The 26,517-nt window shown below is 48.2% G+C and overlaps 1 protein-coding gene across 2 annotated transcripts in view; it reads left to right on the top strand.

Moving 5' to 3' along the window:
- Positions 1-25,889, top strand: part of PHF12 (PHD finger protein 12) — a 39,438-nt gene extending 13,549 nt beyond the window's left edge. The window contains exons 3-15 of one of the 2 annotated variants that reach the window (XM_061142952.1): positions 7,647-7,719; positions 10,292-10,685; positions 11,939-12,059; positions 13,489-13,621; positions 15,493-15,657; positions 18,182-18,340; positions 18,965-19,760; positions 20,951-21,076; positions 21,704-21,847; positions 22,687-22,785; positions 23,484-23,566; positions 24,116-24,254; positions 24,623-25,889. In XM_061142952.1, coding sequence (XP_060998935.1) covers positions 7,647-7,719; positions 10,292-10,685; positions 11,939-12,059; positions 13,489-13,621; positions 15,493-15,657; positions 18,182-18,340; positions 18,965-19,760; positions 20,951-21,076; positions 21,704-21,847; positions 22,687-22,785; positions 23,484-23,566; positions 24,116-24,254; positions 24,623-24,957 — 2,767 coding nt within the window. In that variant the 3' untranslated portion in view covers positions 24,958-25,889. The other variant, XM_061142953.1, reaches the window with a different exon arrangement.
- The last annotated feature ends 628 nt before the right edge of the window (positions 25,890-26,517 follow it).

Here is a 26,517-nt window from a genome sequence, read left to right as displayed (position 1 = left end):
TTCTTGACCACTGCACGGCCAGGGAAGCCCCTTTGACCAGCTTTTTAATTGGTTTGTGTGCAGATGTTACTGTTAACAGTTTATAGGCCCTCTCAGGCCTCACAGAGCACTACTCTGTGAGATGCATATCCTTCAGTTGTAACATCTCTGAAGATTTAGAGCTCCATTGTTGTGAAGTATTTTATAGCTTACAATGTCTTCAAGATCAGGTAGTGGTTAAAATAAATAGCAAGTTGCAGAGCAGTGAACAGTCGCTCTCTGGCCAGTAATTGCAGTAATTGCTTTTTAGCAAACGATCTGGAAGGAAACATCCATAGCCGTGAAGATGGGAAGATTCTGTAAGAGTACCATGCTCCCAGGACACCCTTCTGTCCTGGGGAGAAGGGTGCCTGTTTTCTAGCACTGTGGGCCATATTCTTTGAAGCCAGAAAATAAAGATCCTTGACCTGTTGTCTAAAGAGCTACCAGTTTTCCAAGACAAGCCAGCTCACGTATAGAACACCACTTTTCCAGGGCTCACCTTTCTTCCCAGGACTTAGTTCTCAGAAGGAACCTAAAGGTGGTTGGTGGACCACTGTATGCTTGGTGGAGTTCAGTCTCTGTTCCCAGGAAACTGTCTCCGCTCCCAGAACCTTGCTTTATCAGGTAGGTTGTCACAATACCGAAATACACCTTCTTCTTCTAAAACTATAGTCTCAGGACTTCCCAGGCGGTCCAGTGGTTAAGACTCTGTGCTCCCAATTCAGGGAGCATGAGTTCGATCCCAGGTCAGGGAACTAAAATCCCACATGATCCCCAGCTTGGCCAAAAAATAAAATTAAAAAAATAAAACTAGTCTCCTCATGAACACCTCAAGATCCTTAACTTTATCATCTCTAGATCACTGGCCTAATTACGATTTGCTGAATAGCAGTTATTGCAATGTAGAAAGAATCAGGGAAGGGCCACTGTCACCTTCAGATACCAAAAGACCAAACTTCTGAGGCTCTGTGTTGTCTGGGATCCATGAGCAGTTGAGTCTTACATAGGTCTTTATGCCAAGAAGCAGCTTGTAGCTGGTTGTATGTGGTCTCCATACCAACTATCCTTTCCATGTTGTCTCTCCACTGTGGTCCGTGAGAGCAAGGACCGTTTCTGAAATCTTGCCACTTAGTACATTGCTTAACATAACGTGGGGGAGGCGGGGTGTGGGTGTGAGAGAGAGAATTCAGTCATGTCCAACTCTTTGCGACCCTGTGGACTGTAGCCCACCAAGCTCCTCTGTCCATGGAATTTTCCAGGCAAGAATACTGAAGTGGGTTGTCATTTCCTCCTCCGGGAGATCTTCCTGACCCAGGGATGGAACTTGTGTCTCCTGCATTGGCAGGTGGATTCTTTATCACTGCACTGCCTGGGAAGCATAACATGGTGTCCAGTAAATACTTGAGTGGATGAATGACTGGTCTTCTCTCCCTAGAGGCTGAGTTTCTTGACCGGGTAGATCATAACTGGTTTGCTTCGTGTCCTTCCTCCAGGGTGGTACCTCCAGTGTGGCACTGGTTAGGAAGCAGTGGGAACTCAATAAAGGAAGACTAATGGAGAGGGAAATGCTTGACCTTGTGGTTGAGTAAGTTACCCTGATGGATATTCCATCGTGTTCCCCAGAAATAAGATAACTCCCAAAGGTTCTTTAAAAACAGATTGGGCTCAAGATTTGGAAGAACCAGGAAGCTGATTTTGGTTCTCATTCTGCTGCTTTCTGACGCCATAGCTTTAGATAAATGAGTTTGGAGATACCTGTATGATGGGAGTAAGAATTTTCAGTTTGATGGTGAAGATCAAATAAGAGCATCTGTGAAAACACTTTGTGAACCGTAATACACTAGATGTAAAATGAGATTATCACTCTGCTGTTTCTAAGCTTAGTGATTAGGAAGCACACTGATGTCTTTACAAGTGGCTCTGGCTCACAGTAGTGTTTTTATGGTTTTTACTACTGTGCAGCAGAAACTCTGATAATTTCAGCGTTACCTGACTTTAACTTTTAATCGTTTCCTTCTGTAGAGGATGGCCTTCAGCGCCCTGTCTTCATTGATATACAGGGTTGAGAGGGAGCTGGGATGGAACCCTGTTCTTCTTGACAGGCATATTATGATTTAAAGACTCTGGCATGCATATAATTGTTTCGAAGTTGCATGCTTAACTTGTGAGAATGCTGTTCTAATGAGGAAAGGAGCTTTAAGATGAGTGGATGAGGCAGGGGAGTCCTCAGGATGTGTGTGTGAGCAATCCCAAGGCTGTAGAATCTTCTTTCTTGGGAGGGGGGATTGGGATGGGGAATACATGTAAATCCGTGGCTGGTTTCTGTCAATGTATGGCAAAAACCACTACAATATTGTAAAGTAATTAGCCTCCAACTAATAAAAATAAATGAAAAAAAAAAAGAATCTCCTTTCTCCCTGGAATCCTTTCTCTGTTGGCACTGTTTCTGATACAGAACAAAATTAGTCTGCTTGCAGAACAGCATCTTCAGAACTAGTTTCTGAGCTCATTACCCTACCCCAATGGCAGCCTGTCTTTCCTTGAGCCATTTTGTGAATCTTTATCTAGATGTCTGAGTTGAAAAACTGCCTTCTAAGGACTTCCCTGGCTGTCCAGTGGTTAAGACTCCACATTTCCAGTGCAGAGGGCGTAGATTCAATCCCCGGTCAGGGAGCTAAAGAGCCTACATGCCATGTGGTACGGCCAAAAAAATAAAAGCTTTTTATAAAAGCTGCCTTCCACATAGCTTGAAAGGAATTGCTCAAAGCAAAGAGGAAAGAATCATCATCATGAGAAAGCCTGGTGGGTGATTCCTGTTTTCCAGCCATGACTGTGATGGTCATTTTCAAGAAACATAGACCTTCCTTCCCTATTCATCCCATCTCAGATATTACTGCCTTCTCTTGAGATACCATATTTTCAAATTTATTTCAAGATGCATATTCTGTCTCTAAGAAAGCAGCAAGGCTTCACTTTTTAAAATGTCTAAAGTGTTCATCCAGGAGACAACACTCTGACTTTCCTTCATGACTCCCTAAACTCGCAGCCCTCATCCCACACTTCAGGGTAGACAAGATGGTCATAATCTAGGATTCTGAGAAATGTTCTTAAGCATGGTATCTCTAAAAGTGATCCTTTAGAAGCCAACCAGGAGCTACTTTTGAGAGCTGCTTAATACAGATTTTAAGCGTTTTACCCCTGTGTTAAGAAAGATAAATTGTGTAAAGAGGATTTAAGTAGGGTGTTGCTGTATGAAGTTTAGGCTTGCAGGTATGGACTTTGATTCTGATATCTTATTGTTTTGTGACAGAACATATAAGTAATTTCATGTGTGATTTAACCACCAAAATAAGTACCCAACCACATTGCCTCATCTCATGACTTTGGCCAGGGGGCAGTTACATTCACTCTTAGAAGCCCATTCATTTTGCGTCCCCCAGTTCTTTAAAGCTCTAGATTGTGTACCTGCTGTGTGCCAAACATTATGCAGAGACTGGAAATACAAAGGTAAATGAGGCAGAGAGCAGGACTCAGGTTCCTTGAGAGTTCAGTGTATAGTGTGGCCCAGAAGTGCCATAGAGGATCACAGGCTGTCAGAGGAGACTTCCTGGAGATGATGCCTGACTTGGACTCCAGAAAATAAGGAGTTCACCAGATGAAGGATTGGAGGCAGGCTTAGCTTTTGTGGTTGTGGGTAGCAGCTCTGGCATGAGCAGAGACACACAGGGTTGAGAAACAGTGTGGACTGTGTGGGGAGCCGCCAGACTAATAGAGCTGGGGAAGGGGCAGATTCCTGGCCTGCAGTACTGAGGAGCTTGACCTTTATCCTTTTGGGGTGAGGGCGATATGGAAGGGCTTTTCATTAGGAGACTGACATGATCAGATTGTGGCAGAATTATTTTGCCGGCAGGGTTAGACATAGATTGAAGAAGGCAGGAAGAGCAGCCAGGGGGGCATTCACATCTTGGTAAAAAGATCTAAGCCACTGCCACCTTGCCTCACCCTTCCCTGCTTTACATGTTTGGTGTAGGTTATCTTGATACAAAACACAAAGCCAGTAGGCAGATGAAAAGAAATGATGAAAAACAGAATCAGAAATGACAGCCCTTTCAGGGTTAATTTTAATATGACAGCTGCTGAAGCATAGCAGAGTCTGTAGGCCTTTGCAAATTACACACATGCATTTCATTAGTTTGGATATGGCCTGTGAGGAAATATATTGGTAGGAGCTAGGGGAGACTTTACAGGTGACATTCACGTGTGGTTATCTAGGGCTTGAAGACCTGTCCCAGTAGGCCACTGTGCCTCCTTTTTTCTGCTTCCTGGTAAGGATCCTCCTGAGATTCCACCAGGGAAACTAAATAGGAAGCAATGAGCTGTGAGGGCTTGGTGGACATCCTGACATGTACGCTTAGGGCTCCAGGGATGTGTTGACAAAGCAGGAGCTAGGAAAAATTGTCAGGCTAAATGCTATTTAGGTAGAAAGGGTAAAGCAGCCTAGCATTAAGGCCTAGGACTTAAGGAAGAGTCCTTATATATTCATAGCCTATACATATATAAAATATATATAATAATTTGTTTTTAGCATTTTTCATATATTATGAAAAAAAATTTCCTTCACATCATTCCAAGTTGGTGAATCCCAGGAACCAAATGTAGGAATTTCCTAAGCATAAATGTAACCTTATTCTGTATAGCAGTGGCTTTCAAACTTGGATGTTGAGCAGAATCACCTGGAGAGCTTGTTAAACACACGTTACTGAGGCTGTCTCAATTTCTAACTCAGTAGGCCTGGAGTGAGGGCTCAGAATTTGCATTTCTTTTTAATTTTTTAATTGAATTATAGTTAATTTGCAATGTTGTGTTTCAAGTGATTCAGTTATATATACATACACACACGTTCTTTTTCATTATAGATTATTACAAGATACTGAATATAGTTCCCTTCGCTATACAGTAGGTCCTTGTTTACCTACTTTATATTTAGCAGTGTATGTGTGTTAATCACAAAATCCTAGTTTATCTTCCCCCCACCCTACGCTCCACCACTGCTATACCCTTTCAGTTCAGTTCAGTTAAGTTCAGTCGCTCAGTTGTGTCTGACTTTTTGCAACCCCATGAATCTCAACATGCCGGGCCTCCCTGTCCATCACCAACTCCTGGAGTTTACTCAAACTCATGTCCATCGAGTCGGTGATGCCATCCAACCATCTCATCCTCTGTCGTCCCCTTCTCCTCCTGCTCCCAATCCCTCCCAGCATCAGGGTCTTTTCCAATGAGTCAGCTCTTCGCATGAGGTGGCCAAAGTATCGGAGTTTCAGTTTCAACATCAGACCTTCCAATGAACACCCAGGACTGATCTCCTTTAGGATGGACTGGTTGGATCTCGTTGCAGTCCAAGGGACTCTCAAGAGTCTTCCCCAACACCACAGTTCAAAAGCATCAATTCTTTGGCGCTCAGCTTTCTTCACAGTCCAACTCTCACCTCCATACATGACCACTAGAAAAACCATAGCCTTGACTAGACGGACCTTTGTTGGCGAAGCAATGTCTCTGCTTTTTAATATGCTATCTAGGTTGGTCATATCCCCTTTGGTAACCATAAATTTGCTTTCTATGTCTGCAAGTCAAGTAAGTTATTTGTATCATTTTTTAGATTCCACATATAAGTGATAAATTATTTGTCTTTCTAGGACTTCCTTCACTCAGCTGTAAGTGGTGTTTCATTCTTTTTTATGGCTGAGTAATATTCCATTGTATATGTATACCATATCTTAACACATTCATCTATCGATGACTGTTTAGGTTGCTTCTATATCTTGGTTATGGTAGATAGCACTGCTGTGAACATTGGGGAGCATGTATATTTTTGGACAGAATTTTTATTTCTAGTAAGTTCCCAGATGATGCTGATGCTGCTTGTCTGGAGACCACACTTTGAGAACCCCTGCTATAGAGACATTATAAATGTTACCCTCCTAAGAATTCAATAAAGTTTCATATGATTCTTATAAACCTTAATGGAAATCAATGATCTGGAGAATCAATAAGACCAGCCCTCCACAGCTATAATTTTGATTCAGTATTGACTTACTGAGTGACTACTGTTTATGCAGCCTCTCTATTGTAGAGATACAAAGAGGGAAGGAGATCCAGTCCTTGTCTTGATTCCTCTGATAAAAGAAGTAAGAGAATTGTCACACAAGGGAAGGCATAAGAAGGATGTCTTGGTAGTCTGAGAAGAGTTCGTGGAGGAGTTGTGTGCTCAGTTACCTATCACTGGTAACAAACTACCCCAAAACTCAGTGACTTAAAACAGACCCTAGTTATTATCTCTCACAAACCTGCATGTTGACTAGGCTCAGCTGGATGGTTTTTCTGTTCAGTTGTTACCTGGGACTGTGGTTATTTGGAGGCTCAGCTGAGCTGGCATGATCCAGGATGACTCAGTCATGTAGCCATAGTCGGTGGTGGCTGTTGACTTGGAGATGACTGGAGTGCCTGAAGTCTCTTCTGTGTGACCTCTCAGCATGACAGCAGGGCACTGAGATTGAACATTCCAAGTGTGTAAAAATGGAATCTACAGGGCTCTTCAGACCCAGCCATGGAAGTTCCTACGTTGTCACCTCTGCTGCATTCTGTTGGTTAGAACAAGTCACAAGAGAGAATGCCTCAGTGATCCAGTGGTTAGGACTCCACACTCTTAACTCTTGAGGGCATGGGTTCAATCCCTGCCCTAGTTGGGGAACTGGGATCCTGCAAGCTTCGAGGTGTGGTCAGAAAAAGACAAGGCAGTTAGCGAGGAAGAAAATGGACTACTGGGTGGAAGGGTAGCAGAGAATTTGTAGCCATCTTTAGCTACTATTGGCTGATTGAGGCAGGCCCTACAGGATGAATAGGGTTTTGATAGGCATAGCTTTCAGAGGGAAGAGTTTTAGAGGAAGAAATAGCAAGTCTTCAGTTTAACTAGGGGGAAAAGTTCCCAAAAGGCCTGGGAAGATGGAAGGGGACCCTGTGACAGAGGGCTTTGAACAGCAGGTGGAAGATCATGGACTTCCACTGGCTGACTTTGAAATGGCTGTGGAGGACCTCTCTATCTGTGATTTTATTAGCATGGTGCAGAGTTTGGGAATGACTCTTCATTGCTCCAAACCAGTTCATTATATCTTTCCCTGTCAGTCCAGTGTTTATAGCTCTGGGTTTGGCATCTCTTTCTAAGATGTGGGAAGGTATACTTACTCCTTGAAAGTGAAAGTGAAGTCGCTCAGTCGTGTCCGATTCTTTGTGATGCTGTGGACTGTAGCATACCAAGCTCCTCCGTCCATGGGATTTTCCAGGCAACAGTACTGGAGTGGGTTGCCATTTCCTTCTCCAGGGGATCTTCCTTACCCAAGGATCGAACCCCGGTCTCCTATATTGTAGGCAGACGCTTTACTGTCTGAGCTACCAAGCTTACTCCTTAGGTTACTGTAAATGGGGCCAAGTAAGCATTTTGAAGGATAAGAGATGTATAACTACAGAATACAAGTTGAGCAACATGCGGCTTTGCATCAGACCTAGTTAGGCTTGTCCCTGCTGCACTGGTGCATTAGTTGCTTAGTCTTGCCCTTGTCTTTTTCTCGTAGCAACCCTCCACTGAGTGAAGAGATGTTGCCTCCTGGGGAGTGGATGTGTCACCGGTGCACTGTTCGCCGAAAGGTAAGAATGCTGCTTTCTGAAGGCTTTGCTCCAAATGCCAGATCTAGACCACTGATAATGGAGAGCAAAGACGGCCTGGCCCTGAAGGCATTTTCGTCCCTTCTTCTTATCTTTTCCAGCCCTGAATCACCCTCACACGCCCCATGTTGACTGTTTAGAATCCAGTAGGGCCTAAAATCCAAACATGGGCTGCTGAAATGGGCTGAAGAGGTGTGTTAATTTACTGAGACGTGTTCATTCACTAGTGACAGGAGTAGTCTGATCTCCTTGTAGACCTCCTGATAACTGGCCTGAACATACTGCCAGCTGTTTCCATGGCGAAAGAGGCTGAAGAAGAAGGCTGCCCCTGCAGCTTGATAGAAAAAGGATTCCCCTCACCTCGAGGCAAATAAGTCACTGGTCTCCAGAGGCTTGGTCAGGTGTGGGGGGTGGAGAGCACTTTGACCCACTTGGACCCCAGGTTGTCCTCTCTTCAGCTCCCCTTCCCTCAGCTTTGATAATTTAGTACTGGCTTTGAGAACATAATTTTCTACGTTGAGAACTTCTGTGGGGTTCAAAAGCTAAATGCTCCCTTATCAAAAAAGGAAGTAAGTGTGCTTCCACCAGATAGCGAGACCCAATCCTCAAATTACAGGCTGTGGATTAGAATTTGTGTGTGAATTGTAAACCATTCCCTGCCCTACCCCCACACTAATCACACACCAAGCAACTGTCCTTTGTTGTGACATCACCTCTTTTCCTGGCCCCTCAACATGATGTCACAATGAATGATGACTTCCTTTGTTGCAGAAACAGGATGAGATGATTCAGAGATTGTGGTTTATGTGTGTAACAGTTTTCAGCCTTTAAGAAGAAGGTTAACAATTAGGCGGACACTTTTTCAATGTGTGCATAGAGTTCCTATTAAAAAGTAAGCCAAGGCCAAGTCAACCGCCCTACCAGAGCAGTGGTTTGATTTCTCTTAATGTCCATAAAGCAAGTGTCCTTCAGCTTGTCCTCCTCCCAATCTCTACCTGTGTGTCCCCAGCTAGATTAGAGTGGGGATAGTTAGAAGCATCTGTCAGCCAAGAGGCCTTTCAGAAACTTGCTACTTAAAAAAACTGAACTGGACAGGGTTGGGAACTACTGTGGCAGAAGAGACGAAGCCAGGAAAAGGAGGTTCCAAGAAGAGGAGCTAACATTGTTTTGATGCTCATCATAGCTGGCTGTTCTACATGTGTTTCATGTAATCCATACAGCCTCCTATGAGTGCTGGTGCTGTTATCTCCATTTTTAAAAGGAAGAAACTTGAGGTTCACAATTGTAGAACTTACCCAAGTACTCAAAAGAATTGACCGAACCAAGTTTTGAACCCATAACTTTCTGACTCCAAGCTCTATTACTTCCTCAACAATTTAAACAGAACTACTTGCGGAGGATTATACTATAGTATGCCTTTTTCTTCATAGTGTGCTTTTCCCAAAATGCCACTCCCTGCTCTCAAGTGGACCTCTGTGTCTTCCCATGCCATATCTGCTTTTTGCACCACCACCACCTCTCCAGCCCTCTGGCCTCCCTTAGTTACAGTGAAAGGGGTTGAAATGGCCTCCTGTGGACCTCACCAACCTCTCATGTTCAGGTCTCACTCCTAGTGGAGGCTATATCTTCCCCCCATCTCAGAGCCACCCCTTTCATGTATCTGGTGCTCTTTGTCACAACCAAATCCCTAAGAGGAGGAGGAGAAAGGTTTTACTAGTCTCACTTCACACAGAGAGGAATTCCTGCCCTCCAGCCGGAATCACCTAAGGTCATAGGGAATCAGTGGCAGAACTGGGACAAGATCCCAGGTCTCCTTACTGGACCCCAGTGCTAAACCTTTACTCTGCTTGGACCCTTGGAGGAAAAGGTATTTGTCAGTCACTCAGTCCTACTCTGTGCACTTAGTCTTTTCCCTGTCCCCACCTTTCCATTCAAAAAGTGTCACTTTCAGAGTTCTAGTTAAACTGGAAACATGAAAGCCACCATTCTTGGACACCATGATTGCTGGGTCACTCTGCTCCACACACCATCCTTCCACCTTGTAGTGTGGTTGCCTTGCAAGCCGGCACCCACCATCCCTGGATAGGGAGCTCGGCTTGCCCGTTTTACTTTTTACCTTTGATTTTACAGACCTTTCTTTATTTTGAGCAAAGTTCTTAACCCTTCAGGACACTCCCAAGGCAGCATTCTCGGTCCTTGATTCCCTGAGTTGTCCTCACTGTCCCCACTTAGTCTAAGTTTCTTCTCACTGCTTTAACTTTAATCCCTTTACCCCCACCTTGTGTGTGGAGACACTGTGTATCATAGGATGTGTGGTTTGTTTTTGACTTTGGTACTTTCTGATCCCCTGCCCCACTGGTTTTGCCAGCTATAGTTTAGTTCATCCATAGTTTGGTCAACTTTCACAGACCAGTGTTCCAAGTCCACAGGTGGGTGAGTCTGTAATATTAGAGACCTTCATGGTTTTGGTGAGTGGTCTAGCAGGACTCATAGCATCCATCGCTTTCTGTTTTGTGATACTCTATGTGATGGGCCCGCCTGTTCACTTGCACAGAAACGAGAGCAGAAGAAGGAGCTGGGCCATGTCAATGGACTGGTGGACAAATCTGGCAAACGGACTACATCCCCCAGCAGTGACACTGACTTGTTGGACAGATCAGCTAGCAAAACTGAACTCAAGGCCATTGCCCATGCCCGGATCCTGGAAAGGAGAGCCAGCCGACCTGGCACGCCCACATCCAACGCCAGCACAGAGACCCCCACCTCTGAGCAGAATGACGTCGACGAGGACATCATCGATGTGGATGAGGAGCCAGTGGCCACAGAGCCGGACTACGTGCAGCCCCAGCTGAGGCGGCCCTTTGAGCTGCTGATCGCTGCCGCCATGGAGCGGAACCCCACCCAATTCCAGTTGCCCAATGAACTGACTTGTACCACTGCACTACCAGGTTAGCCAGACCGTCATATCCTCCCCCCTACCCCGGCTTCCAGAAAGGACGTCGTCCACCCAGAGGGCTGTGTAGCCTGTGGTCACTGTCTGTGTAGCCACTGTCTCAAGTTCCTGTTTTGGTTTGTGGAAAGATCTTTGAAGGCTTACATGCTTACTCAGTTTTCTAATTTCCACCCTTTCCAATATCACTTTAAAAACGGGGCGGGGGAGGGGGGCGCGGGATGTGGAATACATACACATAGTTCAGAAATCAAGAAATGTAAGAAGAATTTCAATAAAACATCTCCCACCTGTCCCTGTCCGCCGTTGCCCGATTTCCACCTTCCTTCCCCTCACAGATAACCACTGTTTGGTTCTTATGTATCTCTTAGAAGCCAATACAGATATGTTTATCATTTTCCCCTTAAATAGCATGCTTAACATCTTTTGATATTAATGTCCACATTATCCTCAGTTTTCTTAATGGTTGCATAGTAACACATTATATAAACTAATTTCCTATTAATGGACATCCTGGTTGTTCCTAATCTTTTGTTAGGAACAACAAATGGTGTTTCAACAAATAATTTTGTAAATATATCACTGTATACATGTGAGTGTACGGAGGATAAATTACTAATATTAGAATTGCTGGGTCAAAACTATGCAACTATGCACTTGTAGTCTTGATGGATATTATAAATTGTCCTCCATTCCCTTTTTAAAAAAAAAATTTTTTTAAATTAAGTCATGGCTTCTCCTTGATACCAAAAAACATCTAGATCTTATTTTCTTCTTCCCGTAGAAAGTGAAATCGGCAGGCATAGGAAACCTGCTGGTCAGTAGGATGCATACAGCATCGTAGCTTTTCTGCTTTCTGTTAAAATGCAGTAAAATTACAGTCTTTTCCTCAGGCACCTCTGCAGAATTTGTTGACCATTTGACCTGGGTCTTTGTGTTTCTTAACTTGCCAGTACCTAACCTAGGCTGCTGACCACTTGATGTTTGCAAAACGCTGAGGATGTATTTCTGTCACAGAACAAGGAACTCGTGATCATGGTTCTGACTTAGGTCTCCCTTCTCCTGCTTTTTCATTCTATTTCTCACTGGAAACCAGCCTGGGATAGGGAGGGCCCTCAGAAAGAGATCTGCGTCCAGGCCATGGCACATGGTTTTACTAAGATCCGTTCCTCTGACTCACTCTTGTTTCCATACCCCAGACTAGGAACTCTGCCTCCAGAGAACGTTTAGCACCACCAATTTCTCTTCCAGGTTCCAGCAAGAGGAGAAGAAAGGAGGAAACCACAGGGAAAAACGTTAAGAAAACACAGCACGAGTTAGATCACAATGGTCTTGTTCCCTTACCGGTCAAAGTCTGCTTCACCTGTAACAGGTATTTTTCTTCCCTAGCAAAGGGCTCTTCCTCATTCAGCAAATGTGTTTTCTCTCTTCTATCACCTCTTCCAAACCATGTATGTTAAATAGGGAAGGGAAGTCGCTCAGCCGTGCCCGACTCTTTGCGACCCCATTGACAGTAGCCTCCTCTGTCCATGGGATTTTCTAGGCAAGAATACTGGAGTGGGTTGCCATTTCTTTCTCCAGGGAATCTTCCCGACCCAGGGACCAAACCCAGGTCTCCCGCATTGTAGACAGACACTTTACCGTCTGAGCCACCAGGGAAGTCCATGTTAAATAGAGGTAACCCGTAATCTGATGGTGTGAGTACAAAGAGACTGAGTGACTAATTGACCAGAGCCTTGAGTGTTCTAAAAAAGAAATCCTCGAACAGTCACGGTGCAAAAGTACCGTAAACCATGTTGATAGAGGCTTAAGCAAGAGAAGTTGGACTTAAAATGAAGCATGGGATATTTAGACTAGCTAGCAGGAAGAACTCTGGCCAGCCAAGACACACATCCCTGAGAAAGGCTAATAATTTTTGAAGCGCTAAAGATGAATTTAAAAGTAGTACAAGTATCCACCCTAGCTGGCATGCATCAGACTGGATGACTTCCAAAAGCCTCTAGGCTGCCCCAGTTGTAGCTTCCCCGGGACACTGGTTTCCTTCAAGTAAGATCTCCGCAGTGACAGGAACCAGCTGCCTCAGTTACTGAAGCTGGGCTTGCTGGCCTGGATCCGTGAGAAAGGCAGGATAGCAAGAGAAAATAGCTCTCAATGAGAAATGTTCCACAGCAAAAGCTATAGGGAACAAGACAGGAGCCAGACCCACACTGTGGCTCCAGTGTGACTTCAGGACTTCTGAAGTATCAGGACTCCTGGGGTATCGTAGGTACAATTCATAACTGGTATTTGCTTACACGCCCTCCTTGGAATTGCACTTACATGAGTAATATAACAAAAGCATTTTCCCAGCACAGTGCTCTCTGGTTGTCAGTTTTACTGAGGGCTTAATGTGGAAGAGAAATCTTTTCCTCTTGTAGTGTGAGACTCTGGAAAAGTTGCTGGTGATTTTTTTTTTTTTTAAACTGAGGTAATTGCTTTCTGTTAAGGTGTAGAAAGATCAGAGCAGGGTTGGCGGTCTTCCCCAGTAGGTACCGAGCGTTGATCATTCCTGCTCCGACAGCCACTTTAGCTTTACTCCAAATGAACATTCACTTCTCTGCATTCCTCTTAGAAGAGTGATGAGAAGCCCAGTGGTGGCCCCCAGCTTCATCCATCTTCCTAATGGTGAATGGAACTGAATTACTGGGGAGGGGAGTGTGAAAGAACACGGCTAGGATTAAGGAAGGGAAGCCATCCCACAGGGCAGAGTCCACGTGAATTCTCTCACCTTGCCGTATCAATGGCCTCCCTCTCTCTTGCAGGAGTTGTCGTGTGGCCCCTCTCATCCAGTGTGACTATTGCCCCCTCCTGTTCCACATGGACTGCCTCGAGCCCCCGCTCACTGCCATGCCCCTGGGCAGGTGGATGTGTCCGAATCACATCGAACATGTGGTGGTAAGCACGGCAGTGTCCTGGGTCCCCAGTCAGTGGGAAGCATAGTACTGTCAGCCTTGCGCCAGAGTTCACTCCAGTCCCTCAGATGCTGGCTCCTGCAGACCATCCTACTCACTCCCCATTACTGTGACCTGCCTGCCTCGACCGTGCGTTTGGCCTTTTCCCACACTGCCTTGTTTCAGCTGCACGGGCAGACTTAGGCCACTTGCACTTGATGGTCCGTGAGTAATTTCCTCTGTAATGAGTTAAGCAATTGGTGTTACAGCCCTCGAAAGGGAGTATACTATATTAGATCCAGCCTTACGCAAATCAATGCTCTTCCATATTTTCTTTTTCTTATTTTTAATTGGAAGATAATTGCTTTACAGTGTTGTGATGGTTTCTGCTATACAACAACGTGAATCAGTAGCAATCCCTGGTTGTTTTTAGAGAGAATCCCTCTTGTTTTTAGAGGGAACAAACTAAGAAAGTTCTAAAATATTTATTCTCATAGCACTGGCAGGTAACTGCCCAGTAACTTTGGAGAATTGAAGAATTGACCCAGATAACTAACATTCCAGGCAGTCCTTTATTGAGCACCTAATGTGTCCTGCACACCACATAAGGAGGACCTTGCCCTTCTCTTCCTTTGTCAAAACTGTCAAAATGAATGAATGGTATGAGGTGCTATTATCTTATCTCCCAGGAGATTTGGTTACATTTTCCAGACTGCTTCCTGAGGCCAGACTAGAACTGTAATTTCCTATCTCCACCAGAGGGATAGGACATCTCCTAATCAGCACTGTCCCTCGGAAGGTTGAATGAGAGAGGGCCTCAGGCGGAGCAGCTCCCTCTTAAGAGCAGCCTCTCCAGGTTCAAAGGGTAATTGCATAAGGCATCACCATATCAAAGGGTGATAACCTTGGAATGACTGCTAGCCTTCTGCTTGACTGGCGCTCTCTGCTCTGCCCAGAGAGGAACTTCAGTTATAGACTTGATCAGAAGGGAGAAAGCGCGCCCTTGGCCCTCTTCACTTCACTCATGCACCTCAGAAGGGTTATGCAGGAGGAAGCCTCTCTCCAAGGCTCAGTGTGAGTGTCTCGTTTTGCCTCCTGCTGAACCAGAAGAGAAACAGCCATGAGCAGTCTACCCAAATGTGAATCTGTAAGAGCAGCCTTTCAGCAGATGAGGAGTTATTAATTGGGTGATTATTTATTAGCCGCATAGGGGGTTTTCCTAATTTACTAATTAGGAAGCGGCCACATAGATCTTTTCTTTTAGTTAAAATATGGGGGACCAGACATAGAAAAGGAAAAGAGGCATATAGTTGCTCCAATCCTTCTGGAGGCTGCTGCAGACACTTTTTTTCTTCCCTCCCTTTGGCCTCTTGAGAGCAGACCAAGGCTTTCTGCCTGCTGTAGAACAAGGCTGTGGTACCCAGGTGGGTTCACGAATGCTTCCTGGTGCCATGGAGGAGGAATAGGGCAGGATTCTGGTGTTGGTCTCACCTGTCAGCCAAGCTCCCACACAGGAAACAGTCCTGCTTCTGGTGGGAGAGAGGCCCTTGCTAGGAAAGGAGTCTGGAGCGCTCTAGGGCCAAGGCCTGCACCTGCTCTGAAACCTGTGCACTGGGAAGAGGACTGTCAGAGGCTGAGTTTGGAAGTGCCCTCCGGGCTGACTCCCTGTGTCTTGTCCCCTTCGGGCCTCTCTAGGGAGCAGGAACTAGACTGGCCACATCCCCTGGCCCTCTGACAGGAGTGTTGACATACCAGCTCCTGACAAAAGGAGCCCAATGGGTGGAGGGTGCCTTTTTTTTTTTTTTAAACATAGAGATAATTGGGAGGGTGATGCATCTGAGCTTCATAGCAGGAATGTGTCTGCTCTGTCCCCAGCTGAACCAGAAGAACATGACGCTGAGCAATCGGTGCCAGGTGTTTGACCGTTTCCAGGACACCATTTCACAGCACGTCGTCAAAGTGGACTTCCTGAACCGAATCCACAAGAAGCACCCTCCCAACCGCCGCGTGCTCCAGTCGGTCAAAAGAAGAAGCTTGAAGGTGAGTCACAACCCGGCGCAAGCAGGGTGGTGGTCTCTGCCCGCCTTCCTGGGTAGACAGGGTCAGGGTCCCCATTACAGAGGGGAAGACTGAAGCTCCGTGGCAAGTGACAAATGCAACCATCAATTTATGGTGGTCAGGAAACCCGCAGGGAGGCCTTCAGACTCAGCCAATTTTCTAGTTCTCTTAAGGATCAGCAGTCTTCAGCCCCTCCCACCAAACTTTTGGTGTGCTCTGCTGTTACTATCCCCACTCCTGGCACTCATTCTGTTTCTGTTAGGTGGCCCCTTTCTCAAAGCTGTCTGGTGAGGGGGGAAGTGTTTAAGGGGGTGATTAAGCTGAAGCCCTTACAAAAAGTGAGGGACAATCCACTTTGGGGGGCTACTGTTAATATATCATCAATACTCAAAAAAATTGTGGTGTTGGTATAATCAACATTTGTATGCATCTGACAGCTGCTAACCTGTGTCCAGAGAGATGGACAGGAGTATTTCCTTCTTTGAAAAGCATTTGATAGTACTGAGGCTGTCTCTCCTAAACTGATCAGTCTCATTCATTTAACTTAGAGAACATAACACTATATACCCATGTATATAAACTTGATTTTTCTCTTTTGAAATAATCCTGCAGTCCCCTCTACCAAGGGAAACCAACAGTTCTCAAATGTGACCACTTGGTGGCAGCCACACTTAATGTTATCACTCGCACCACTTCCATCACTTCCATTGGATGTCAGTGCTAGCTAAATGTTGACTGTTGAAAATTGTGTAACAAACTCTTAACTGTAAATATTTATGCTTTGGTGGGAACACCAGTTTTCCAAAATTAAATAAAGGTATTTGCAGTCAGGTGTAGAATGTATTTGCACATTGAAGATGGCATGCCTCCGACCTTACTTAGACATCTAAGAGTAAGTCTGGGCTGTGTGATTGACCGTATGAATCTGAAAGAAAGCCTGGCTGCTGAAGTGAACAGGTCAGGGGGCCTTGATAGAATCCTGATGCCCCTCCCCCTTTTGAAATGTGTCCCTCCTATTCTTGAGGAAAACCCGAGGGTATGAGTCGCCTGAGAAGCATTTTGTTCTTAGTGTGAGAGAGAAATGGGGCCTGCAGCACGAGAGGACCACGGCGGAGAACTGCTCCAGCCCTGTTCTGGAACACTGGCCTTCATTCTTGACATGCAGCGATGCAGGCAAAATCAGCCGAGACCGTCATATCTTTGTTTGGGGGGTCCCTCTTTCTCAGGGGCAACCTTAATCTAGCTACTGCCCCATTCCTGGATGCCCTCAGACAAGTCCATAGCACTGGCCACCACTGTTAACGTGACAGCTCTCAATTCCATTTTCCTTGCCTTTCTCCTGATAACTAGATTCATATCTGCCTGCTCATCCTGCAAAAGACCAAGAGTCTTTTGCCTCCAAATGTGCTCTTCCTCTTCTTGTATTTCCTGGTTCAGTGAATGACTGAAATCTCTACCCAGTCCCTCAAACCAGAATTCAGCTCTTCTTCCCTTAATCTCTGTAAGGACTTGGTCACCAAACTGTTAGTTCTCACACATTTTCCAAGTCCAGCTCCCCCACCTGTAGTTACCCCTTCATCTGCCTAGAAGTTCCTCCTCAGCTTTCAGTCTTGACGGATAATACTGCCCTCCTACAAAAATCCTCCCTAGTCCTGAGCTTCCGGCCCCCAGATGAAAGTAAGCACACTCTTTTTTTTTTTTTTTTTTGTAGCTCCTTAGATATCCTCTCTTCTAGGACCCAGTACATTGTTTTGTAATGTTTCTGGGTTCATCTCCCACCAGGCTGTGAGCTTCTTTAGGGGCAAGGCTTAAATTTTGTTCATCTCTGGATCTCTAGGACTTGGCATGGTGCACAGACTCAGGAGGTACTCAGTAAACGTTGGCTGAATGTATGAATGACTCTTGGCTTGTGTGACACTTCCATTCACACGTGTTGTGATTCAGAGTGTGTTGTCCGTCTTTGTGCAGCAAAGAGGCCTTTAATTGTTTCATGAGTCATGAGTGAATGGATGAAGACAACTGACATTGAGTGCTTATCACCAGACAGGCCTCACGCTGAGTATTTCCACAGTGAATGTGGCCTTATTTAACTTTTTCTCTCTCAGATACTGCTCACTCACCTCCCAGATGAGATGCTGATCAGTAAGAGCCTAGACTACCACTCTAAAGCCCTGTCCAGTGTCTCTGTTGCACTTTTTAGGCCAAAACAGAAGGCAGCAGACAGGAAGGCCTGGTTTCTGCAGGCCTTGGACCTTGATAAAGAAGAGTAGGAGACGTGGCTGCTTTTTCTAGTGCTGTGCCTTCTCAGACCTGTGTGTGTGTCAGAGTCACAGAGATGGAGATACAGAGCAGCAGCCACCCACTGCGCGTCCTCGTCCTCAGTGGGCCCCAGAGTGGATGGTTCCCCTCAGGCATCGGCACCACAGACGAGCAAGGCCAGCGCAGAGCCCACCGGGTGTGTTGGCTCTGTCACCCTCTCCTTCCTCCCTCTCTCTGTCCTGAACAGGTTCCTGATGCCATCAAATCTCAGTACCAGTTCCCACCCCCTCTCATTGCACCCGCGGCCATTCGGGACGGGGAGCTGATCTGTAATGGGATCCCTGAGGAATCACAGACGCACCTTGTGAACTCTGAGCACTTAGCCACCCAGGCAGAGCAGCAAGAGGTGAGTGAAGGCAGGGCCGGGACTCCAGACCCCATCATCCTTCCACCTCGCCGCGGCTGTCACTGGAAGTCACTCTCATCCCCATCTTCTGCCACCCCACCCTCCCCCACCCTGAGCCCCGACCCCCGCTGCCACCGCCCTGCCCCCTGAGTTGACCGTTCCAGAGAGACCCTCTGGCTCAGATCCTGAGGCAAGTAAGAGAACTACAGAGTCAACTGGTCTGCTTCTCTCCACCAGTCCCCAGGGTGCTGCGAGACGGGCACGTCCGTCTTGCAGAAAGAGATGAGTAGACCTAGAGAAGTTAGGTGGCATTGCTGGACACACAGCAGGAGCTTGGGTCCTTGCTGGATATTGGTGACGAGGTGAGCCTTAGGGGCAGAGTCAGAACGGGAACCCCCAGCCCTGCTGACCAGGGTGTTGCCTGCCGAGTGTGTACCGACAAGCCTTGCTTGGGAATGGAGATGGAGTCCTCTCAGGAGTCAAGCACACCCTCTCTGGGCATTCGCGATGGGACCTTGGAAACAGTGCTTGTCGGCTCTGCGGTAGCCCTGGCCGCTGTGGCAGGAAGGACCAGCGCCTCCCAGGCCTCTCACCCTCCTCTCCTCTCCTCTCCTTCCGTTGCAGTGGCTCTGTAGTGTTGTTGCGCTCCAGTGCAGCATATTGAAACATTTATCTGCTAAGCAGATGCCTTCGCATTGGGACTCTGAACAGACAGAGAAGGCTGATATTAAGCCTGTTATTGTGACTGACAGCTCAATCACCACCTCCCTGCAAACAGCTGACAAGGCACCTCCACCTTCCCACTACCCCTTGTCCTGCCCCTCAGGGCTTAGCACCCAGAATTCCCTGAGTTGCTCTCCACCCCACCAACCCCCGACCCTAGAGGACATCAGCTGCAGCTCTTGTGCGGAAAAATCCAAGAAAGCCCCCTGTGGGACTGCCAACGGGCCGGTGAACACAGAGGTGAAAGCCAATGGCCCACACCTCTACAGCAGCCCCACTGATTCCACGGACCCCCGGCGACTTCCAGGCGCCAACACCCCCCTACCAGGCCTCTCACACCGGCAAGGCTGGCCCCGGCCCCTCACGCCACCAGCGGCTGGGGGGCTTCAGAACCACACCGTCGGCATCATTGTGAAGACAGAGAATGCCACTGGCCCCAGCTCTTGCCCCCAGAGGAGTGTGGGTCTTGTCCCAAGCCTACCCCCTTCCGTTCCCAGCTCTTGTGCCAGCATCGAGAACACCAGCACTTTGCAAAGAAAGACTGTCCAATCCCAGATAGGACCTCCGTTGACAGATTCAAGGCCACTGGGCTCACCCCCAAATGCCACCCGGGTGCTCACTCCCCCCCAAGCTGCAGGTGATGGTATCTTGGCCACAGGAGCCAACCAACGATTCTGCTCACCAGCGCCATCGTCAGGTGAGTGCGGCTCAGCCTTTCATGCTCTTCCTGGCAAATAACTCGTAAGGTTCAAACAACACTTGTATCCCTGTAAATGTTCCAGAGGACTTTGATCTCTGTATTAATTATCCTTCCCCCTGTTTCTATGATAGAAGAGAAGGTGCCTGTTAACTTATCCCTAATTTAGAGGCGGGACCTTTAGGCTCTGAAAGTGATTTCCTTAAGGTAACCTACCGAGTCAGTGCAGGAGTGGAACTGGAACCTGGGTCTCCTGACTCTCCCCTCCCACGCTGTCCAGGCTTTTTGTTCTGTCACCTTAGAAGAGAGCAGCCAGCTCTTGGGAGCTGCCGTGGTCAGTCTTAGGTTCTGGGTGACGGCTTCGGTGTTTGATGATCCACCCCGTTCCAGAATCTCAGAGACAGCTCCTTTGAAGAAATTGCTGTGTCAGGGAAAGCAGGGCCAGAAAACAGCACTGCCTTCCAGAGTAGGCAGAGTGGGGTGCCCGCAGAGGTTTCTCTGGCCCAGAGGCTTGCGCTCAGGCCACATTCTACAAGGCAGTCCCATAATGCATCCTGGGCGAGGTGTAGACCCGCTCTTTCAGCTGTGCCCCGTCAGCATTCAGGACCTCAAGGTTGCTGACCCCAGCATCTGAACCAGGTTTCAGATGCTGCTGGAACCCCCTGTGGTCTCTCCTGTCTGAACTGAACTGGCCTCCTAGTCAGCTGGGAGTCTCGGTGACCAGGTGACTGTGACTTCTCTGCATGGGGGCCCCTGGTCCCAGGATGGCCCCTACTCTCAGGCTCTCTTCCTGTTTATCTCTGAATACCAGCCTGGCTAGCTTCGGCACCTGTGAGTCCACTTCAGGACACAGGAGCTGCAGGGGCAGGCACCACCTGCTTGAGTGAGCAGAGGCAGCCGGGAGGTAGTCGCGGCCCAGAGGACGAAGCTGTCCCACCACGTCCCCCCGAGCAGTAGATGTCCTCATTCTCGTGCTCTGGGGACTCCCGCGTGCCCGGGTGTGTTGTCGTTCCACCTGCCCTTCCTCACCACACGTTTTTAGCTCTAGGAGTTCCAGAGCCTATGGGGTGAGGATCAAGAAGGGAACATCACCTTGGGCCCGAAATCCAGGCCTGTCTCAGCAGTGGGGGATTGGACCGGTGGGTTTCCCTCAGGCAACGTAAGTAACAGTCTTCCTGCTCCGTCCCCAGATGGCAAGGTCAGCCCCGGCACGTTATCCATAGGAAGCGCTTTAACCGTACCCTCTTTCCCAGCCAACTCTACTGCCATGGTGGACCTCACCAACTCACTTCGAGCATTCATGGATGTCAATGGAGGTGAGTGAGTGAGCCGCTGCCCCTGTGCAGCATTCACTCATTGCAGAGGGGCAGAAGGGGGCCTGGTCTCGGGGCGGGGAGGCGGGAGGACTGTAGGAAAGAAAGTCCCTTTTCCCAGTTCTGCCTCATACACGCGGGTATACACATAACAGTGACAAAGGGAGTGCAGAGCCAAGCTAAACCAGTGAGAAGACGAGAAAGTCACTTTAAGCAGATCACTTGGACTTGAATAAAACCAGGAAGAGCCTCGCTTCCAAAGGAGGGACCTCATCTGTGAGGAACCCCCGAAGTCAGGGAGAACGGGAGCCAACCTTGATCTCTGAGCAGGGGGGTTAGAGAGTCCAGGCCTCAGTACCAGACATCGGGGCTTCCGCTCAGCCCAGGTAGGCAAGTTGTGTCTTGCTGCACTTTCTGGAACCACCGTACCTAACATTAAGCTTCTCATTGCAGAAGGGCCAGTGAGATACTCGGCTCCAGGCCCTGGTACCACTTTGTACTCTGAGTCATTTGAGAAAAATCACTTGGCTGGATATTAGGAATGCTGAAATATTGGCTCTCCGACCCTCACCTACTTCCACATTCCATTTCCTCCTCAGCTGCTTTTTAATCTTTCTCTTTGGTTAATAGAAATCGAGATAAATATGCTGGACGAGAAGCTGATCAAGTTTCTGGCCTTGCAGAGAATACATCAGCTTTTCCCCTCCCGGGTCCAAGCTTCACCGGGCAGTGTCGGGGCACATCCGCTGGCTTCTGGAGGGCACCACACGGAAGGTGCGCATGCCCACGCCACCCCGCTTGGTCCACCCTCTGCCTGTGAACAGCCATCTCCCCTCCATGGAGAATCTCAGTCCTCCATGCAGGCCTTTACTGGGCTTAATAATAACACCACAGTTTCTTTTCTCAAAAGCAGAAACAAGATGGTGACCACCACTTTCAGATCAGACTCGGGAGAGTCTGCTGTAACTTATCCCTTGTGAGACACAGAAAGCAGCTAGGAGTGCCTTTGGGTATATGTGATATGCTTTCTGCTCATTTGCTTCTCAGTATTTGAGCTGGAAGGATTTTTCCAAAAGGCTAACTCTGCTTAGGACAGCCCTTAGAGCGTTAGCCAGTAAAAACCTTGCTGCTTAGAAGCAGGATCCTCAGACCGTGAGCATCAGCATCTTCTAAGAGCTTGTTAGCAGAGCTCAGGCCCCACCTCAGACCTACGGAATCAGAACCCGCATTTTAACAAGATCCTGGGTGATTCATATTCAAAATTAGAGGAACATTGGTTTGTGCCTTCTGGGGTTTTTGCACAGCCTCCCTTATAAGATCAGTTAGTATATCCCTGATAAACCAACCAGCAGCCCTTGTGCTTCAAGTACTATCATCCTTGAATTACAGGGTCCTCTTGAGAGATGGTTCTTTTTACTCCCCAACGTGGGAAACACTGTTAAGTGGGGAGAGAGCCACACCCTGCAGCAGGCTTCGTGTGAGGTGTGAGTTTGGAAAGATGACTCAGCCTGTGGGGTTATTTTCTCCACGACCAAAGGTCCAGCTTCTCTTGATGTGTGTTTGGGCCCCAGGTTCTGTTCCTGAACAGTCACATCCCTGTGTTTGCCTTGCAGTGCAGAGAAGGGAAGTACAGGCCCGAGCTGTGTTCTACCCCCTCTTAGGGTTGGGAGGCGCTGTGAACATGTGCTATCGAACCCTCTACATCGGGACAGGTAAGCCAGGTGGGAGGGGCCTTGACCCTCTCCAGCCCTGAAGATGGACACCCTGACCCCCTGAGGCGAGAAAGGGAGGGACGCCCTCTCCAGGGTGGACTGGTTTAACCCAGCAGATGTCTGAACAGGAGGGACTGAGAAAAGGGACTGTCAGCTGCCACCTTCCCGCTTCAGGCCTTGTGGCCCGTGTGGCCCAGACAGCCCGGAAGGCAGCCCTGACTGCTGCTCAGTGAGCATTTCAGCAGCGCAGGAAAGACCTGAGCAGAGGGCACAGGCTGTCTCCCTGGAGACCTTTGAAGACGTGATGGGGCTGACACCTGTGTAACCCGTACTTAGCCCTGCATCTTGCCAGAGGGACAGGCAAGCCCTTAGCCTGGAAAGGCCCCTTTTCTCTCAGATGATGCCATTTCTGGACCATGCACCCCATGTTGTGCTCACATGGAGATCACTCCCGGCACCCCTCTAGGCAGCAGCCCATATTCTGAAGCACATGAGCTGGCAGGGACATCTGTTCTTTTACAGGGGATTGGAAAAGATAGCCGTTTTTCTTCAAAAATACAAGGAGAGGGCCCTGAGCTTACCTGTCCCTTAAGATCCTACCCAGAAGCTAACTCCCACCCTGCTCAGCTCCCCCACGCATCCACCTCACAGTCTGTTCTTCGTTTCCTTTCCTCTCCTCCACCCTCCGCCCCTCGCAGGAGCTGACATGGACGTGTGCCTTACAAACTATGGTCACTGTAACTACGTGTCCGGGAAACACGCCTGCATATTCTATGATGAGGTGAGGGGTGGCAGAGAGCTCTACCAACCTGAGGCCTCTCCCAGCACTGGGGTTTTGTTCAGTGCCCTGGGTGAGGGGAAGGGGATGGGGTCCTCTCCTTCTCTTCCCTCCCTGGCATTCCCAGAAGAGAAGAGTCTTAGTGTGAAGGGCATCCATCCTGGGGAGCAGGGCCCCCATTTCTCCTGAGGTGGGTCAGCAGGCCCAGGGAGGGAGGAGGCACCCTAAGCTGGGGGGCGGGGGGACCAACAGAAGGAACCAAGCCCTCCAGGCGTGTCCCTGTGGGTTTCAGCATCATCACGGGCCAGTGAATGTCATTTCACCAGGAGCCCATGCTAAGGAGGCAGAGTACTGGGAGGGTAGGAAAGAAAGCTTTCTTGAGGACATGAGTCTTGAGCCCTATTGGAAGGGGCAGGGCAGCGAGGCGTGATGGGGAAGGAAGGAGGGAGCTCCCCGGTAGAGCAGCACAGCCTTCTCCATGTGTCCTCTCTCCCCTTAGCCCCAGGCCCCACGCAGCAGACCACACATCTTATCTTCCCTCCTCCTCCTCAGAATACCAAACATTATGAGCTGTTAAACTACAGTGAGCACGGGACAACGGTGGACAATGTGCTGTATTCATGTGACTTCTCTGAGAAGACCCCGCCAACCCCCCCAAGCAGTATTGTTGGCAAAGTGCAGAGTGTCATCAGTAAGTTGGAGCAGAGGCCTGTGGCCACGGAACCTGCCCTTTTGGACACTTTCTCTGATGCCTCAGTCAGGGTGGCTGTGGCTCGCTGCCATGACCTGTTGTCGCTAGCCTTCCCGGTCCTGTTGGCCAGGTTCTCCTTGCTCGTGGGCCCCGGAAAGGCCACGGAGAAGCACGTGCTGTGCACCCCCCTGGGTATATACACCTACCTTGGGAGCCTCAGACTCCACCCCTCCTTTCTGAGCTCCCCTCACCCCAAGTCACACAGTGTTTTAGAGTGGGGAGGTGCAGGGGCCCCACCCTGGCTGGCGGCCCAGGTGGGGCTTGGCTGCTCACTGTTCCTCTCCTGTGACCTTCCCCCTCTCGCCCAGGGCGCCGCCGGCACCAGAAACAAGATGATGAGCCAAGTGAAGAGGCAGCCATGATGAGCTCCCAGGCCCAGGGGCCGCAGCGGAGACCCTGCAACTGCAAAGCCAGCAGCTCGAGCTTGATTGGGGGCAGTGGGGCCGGCTGGGAGGGCACGGCCTTGCTGCACCACGGCAGCTACATCAAGCTGGGGTGCCTGCAGTTTGTCTTCAGCATCACTGAGTTTGCGACCAAACAGCCCAAAGGCGATGCCGGCCTGCTGCAAGATGGGGTCTTGGCCGAGAAGCTCTCTCTCAAGCCCCACCAGGGCCCCGTGCTGCGCTCCAACTCCGTTCCCTAGGACTGGCGGCCACCCCGTCACCCGCCCGTCCACCCCACCCAAGACTCCTGCAATGCAAAAATGTACACAAACCAAGCCCGGGTTTTTTTTTCTATACTCTACCGGAAACCCTTCGACTACAATCTTTGCATGAAATGAAGAAACCTTTTGACTGTTTTTTAAAAATCCTTTTTCTTTTCTCAAGTTCTAGGGGGCATTTGCACATATATTTGTACTCAACATTTCATGGGAAAGCGGCAGACCGAGCTGAGGAACAGCGTGGGCAGGGAGGGGAAGGCCGATGGTCTGGACACCTCCGACACAAAACCGTTCCCCACCCACCTCCTGCTCCCTCCCCCTCGCCCGCCGTTGTAAAATAATCAGAAACTTGTTCTATTTTGTGGCAGTGACAATAGTTTTATATTAAAAGAAAAAAATACAGTTTTCATACAGCAAAATCTATACAATATCATTGTTTTATTTAATATAAAGATCGTACCCACCCTCCTTCCATGGTTCCCACCCTCCAGGTTATTTTCCCTTTCTGCAGCGGTTGCACTACAGGTAGCTACTGTGTATTATGGACAAATGAGAAATGAATTCTTTTTCTGGCTGTCCATCTTATTTTATTTCAAATAAGGAAAAGTGTATTTGGATTTTGTGTAAATACATCTAGTGATGACATTTTTTCAATGTTTTTAAAAACTGTGTACAGTACTACATGTGGTAGAGCGTTTTCTTCAAATTGTCTATTGTAGCAAAAACGTTTTTGTCGTAAACCTGTTTTGTCTCCTTTTTTTGTTCTCTTGCTACTTCTCTCTTCCTCCCACCCCTGGCTCCCTCCTCTCCCCCCACCCCCACAACTAGTACCGATGTACATAGTAATTGTAATGTTTTAGACTTTACAGAAACTTTCCTGTATTCTGTATATAAAAAAACAAAAATACTTCAAATTATGTTTTCTGCCTGTCTGTCCTACCTGTCATCACCCTTAAGAGGGAACCCTCCTGAGGCCCTGGTCCCACAGCGCCACTGAACAAGTCTCAGTCCCAGATACTCAGTCCCCAGGGAAGTCAGGAGAGGGGAGGTGTTAGAGAAAAGTGTGCCTAGGGTGGGAAGGCCAAATGGAAGGGGAGGCGTTCAGCTGCGATGGCGGGTTGTTGTATGGCTTTGTGGGTGATTTGAGGGAATTCAGAGGGCTTGAGCATTTGGTGCCATCAGATTCTACAAGAATCCCAAGAGTGCAGATCCCTGCTCCTCTTGGCTCCAAAACCAAGACATTAAAATAGGAGATGGCTGGACTTCTCTGGTGGCTCAGTGGTAAAGAATCTGTCTGCCAAAGCTGGGCACTTGGGTTCCACCCCTGGTCTGAGAAGATCCTACATGCCTCAAAGCAGCTAAGCCCTCGCACCTAGAACCCATGCTTCGCCACAAGAGAAGCCACTGCAATCAGAAGCCCACACACCACAGTGAAGAGCAGCCCCCACTCACCGCAACTAGAGAAATCCCACACATCCAAAAATGTTTGTTTTGTTTTTCAAAAATACCTTTTTTTTTTTTTTTTTTTTTTGCAATCCCATG

Source organism: Dama dama, chromosome 5 (assembly GCF_033118175.1).
Source record: "Dama dama isolate Ldn47 chromosome 5, ASM3311817v1, whole genome shotgun sequence".
NCBI classification, from domain to species: domain Eukaryota; kingdom Metazoa; phylum Chordata; class Mammalia; order Artiodactyla; family Cervidae; genus Dama; species Dama dama.
This window is presented reverse-complemented; position numbering and strand designations above follow the sequence as displayed.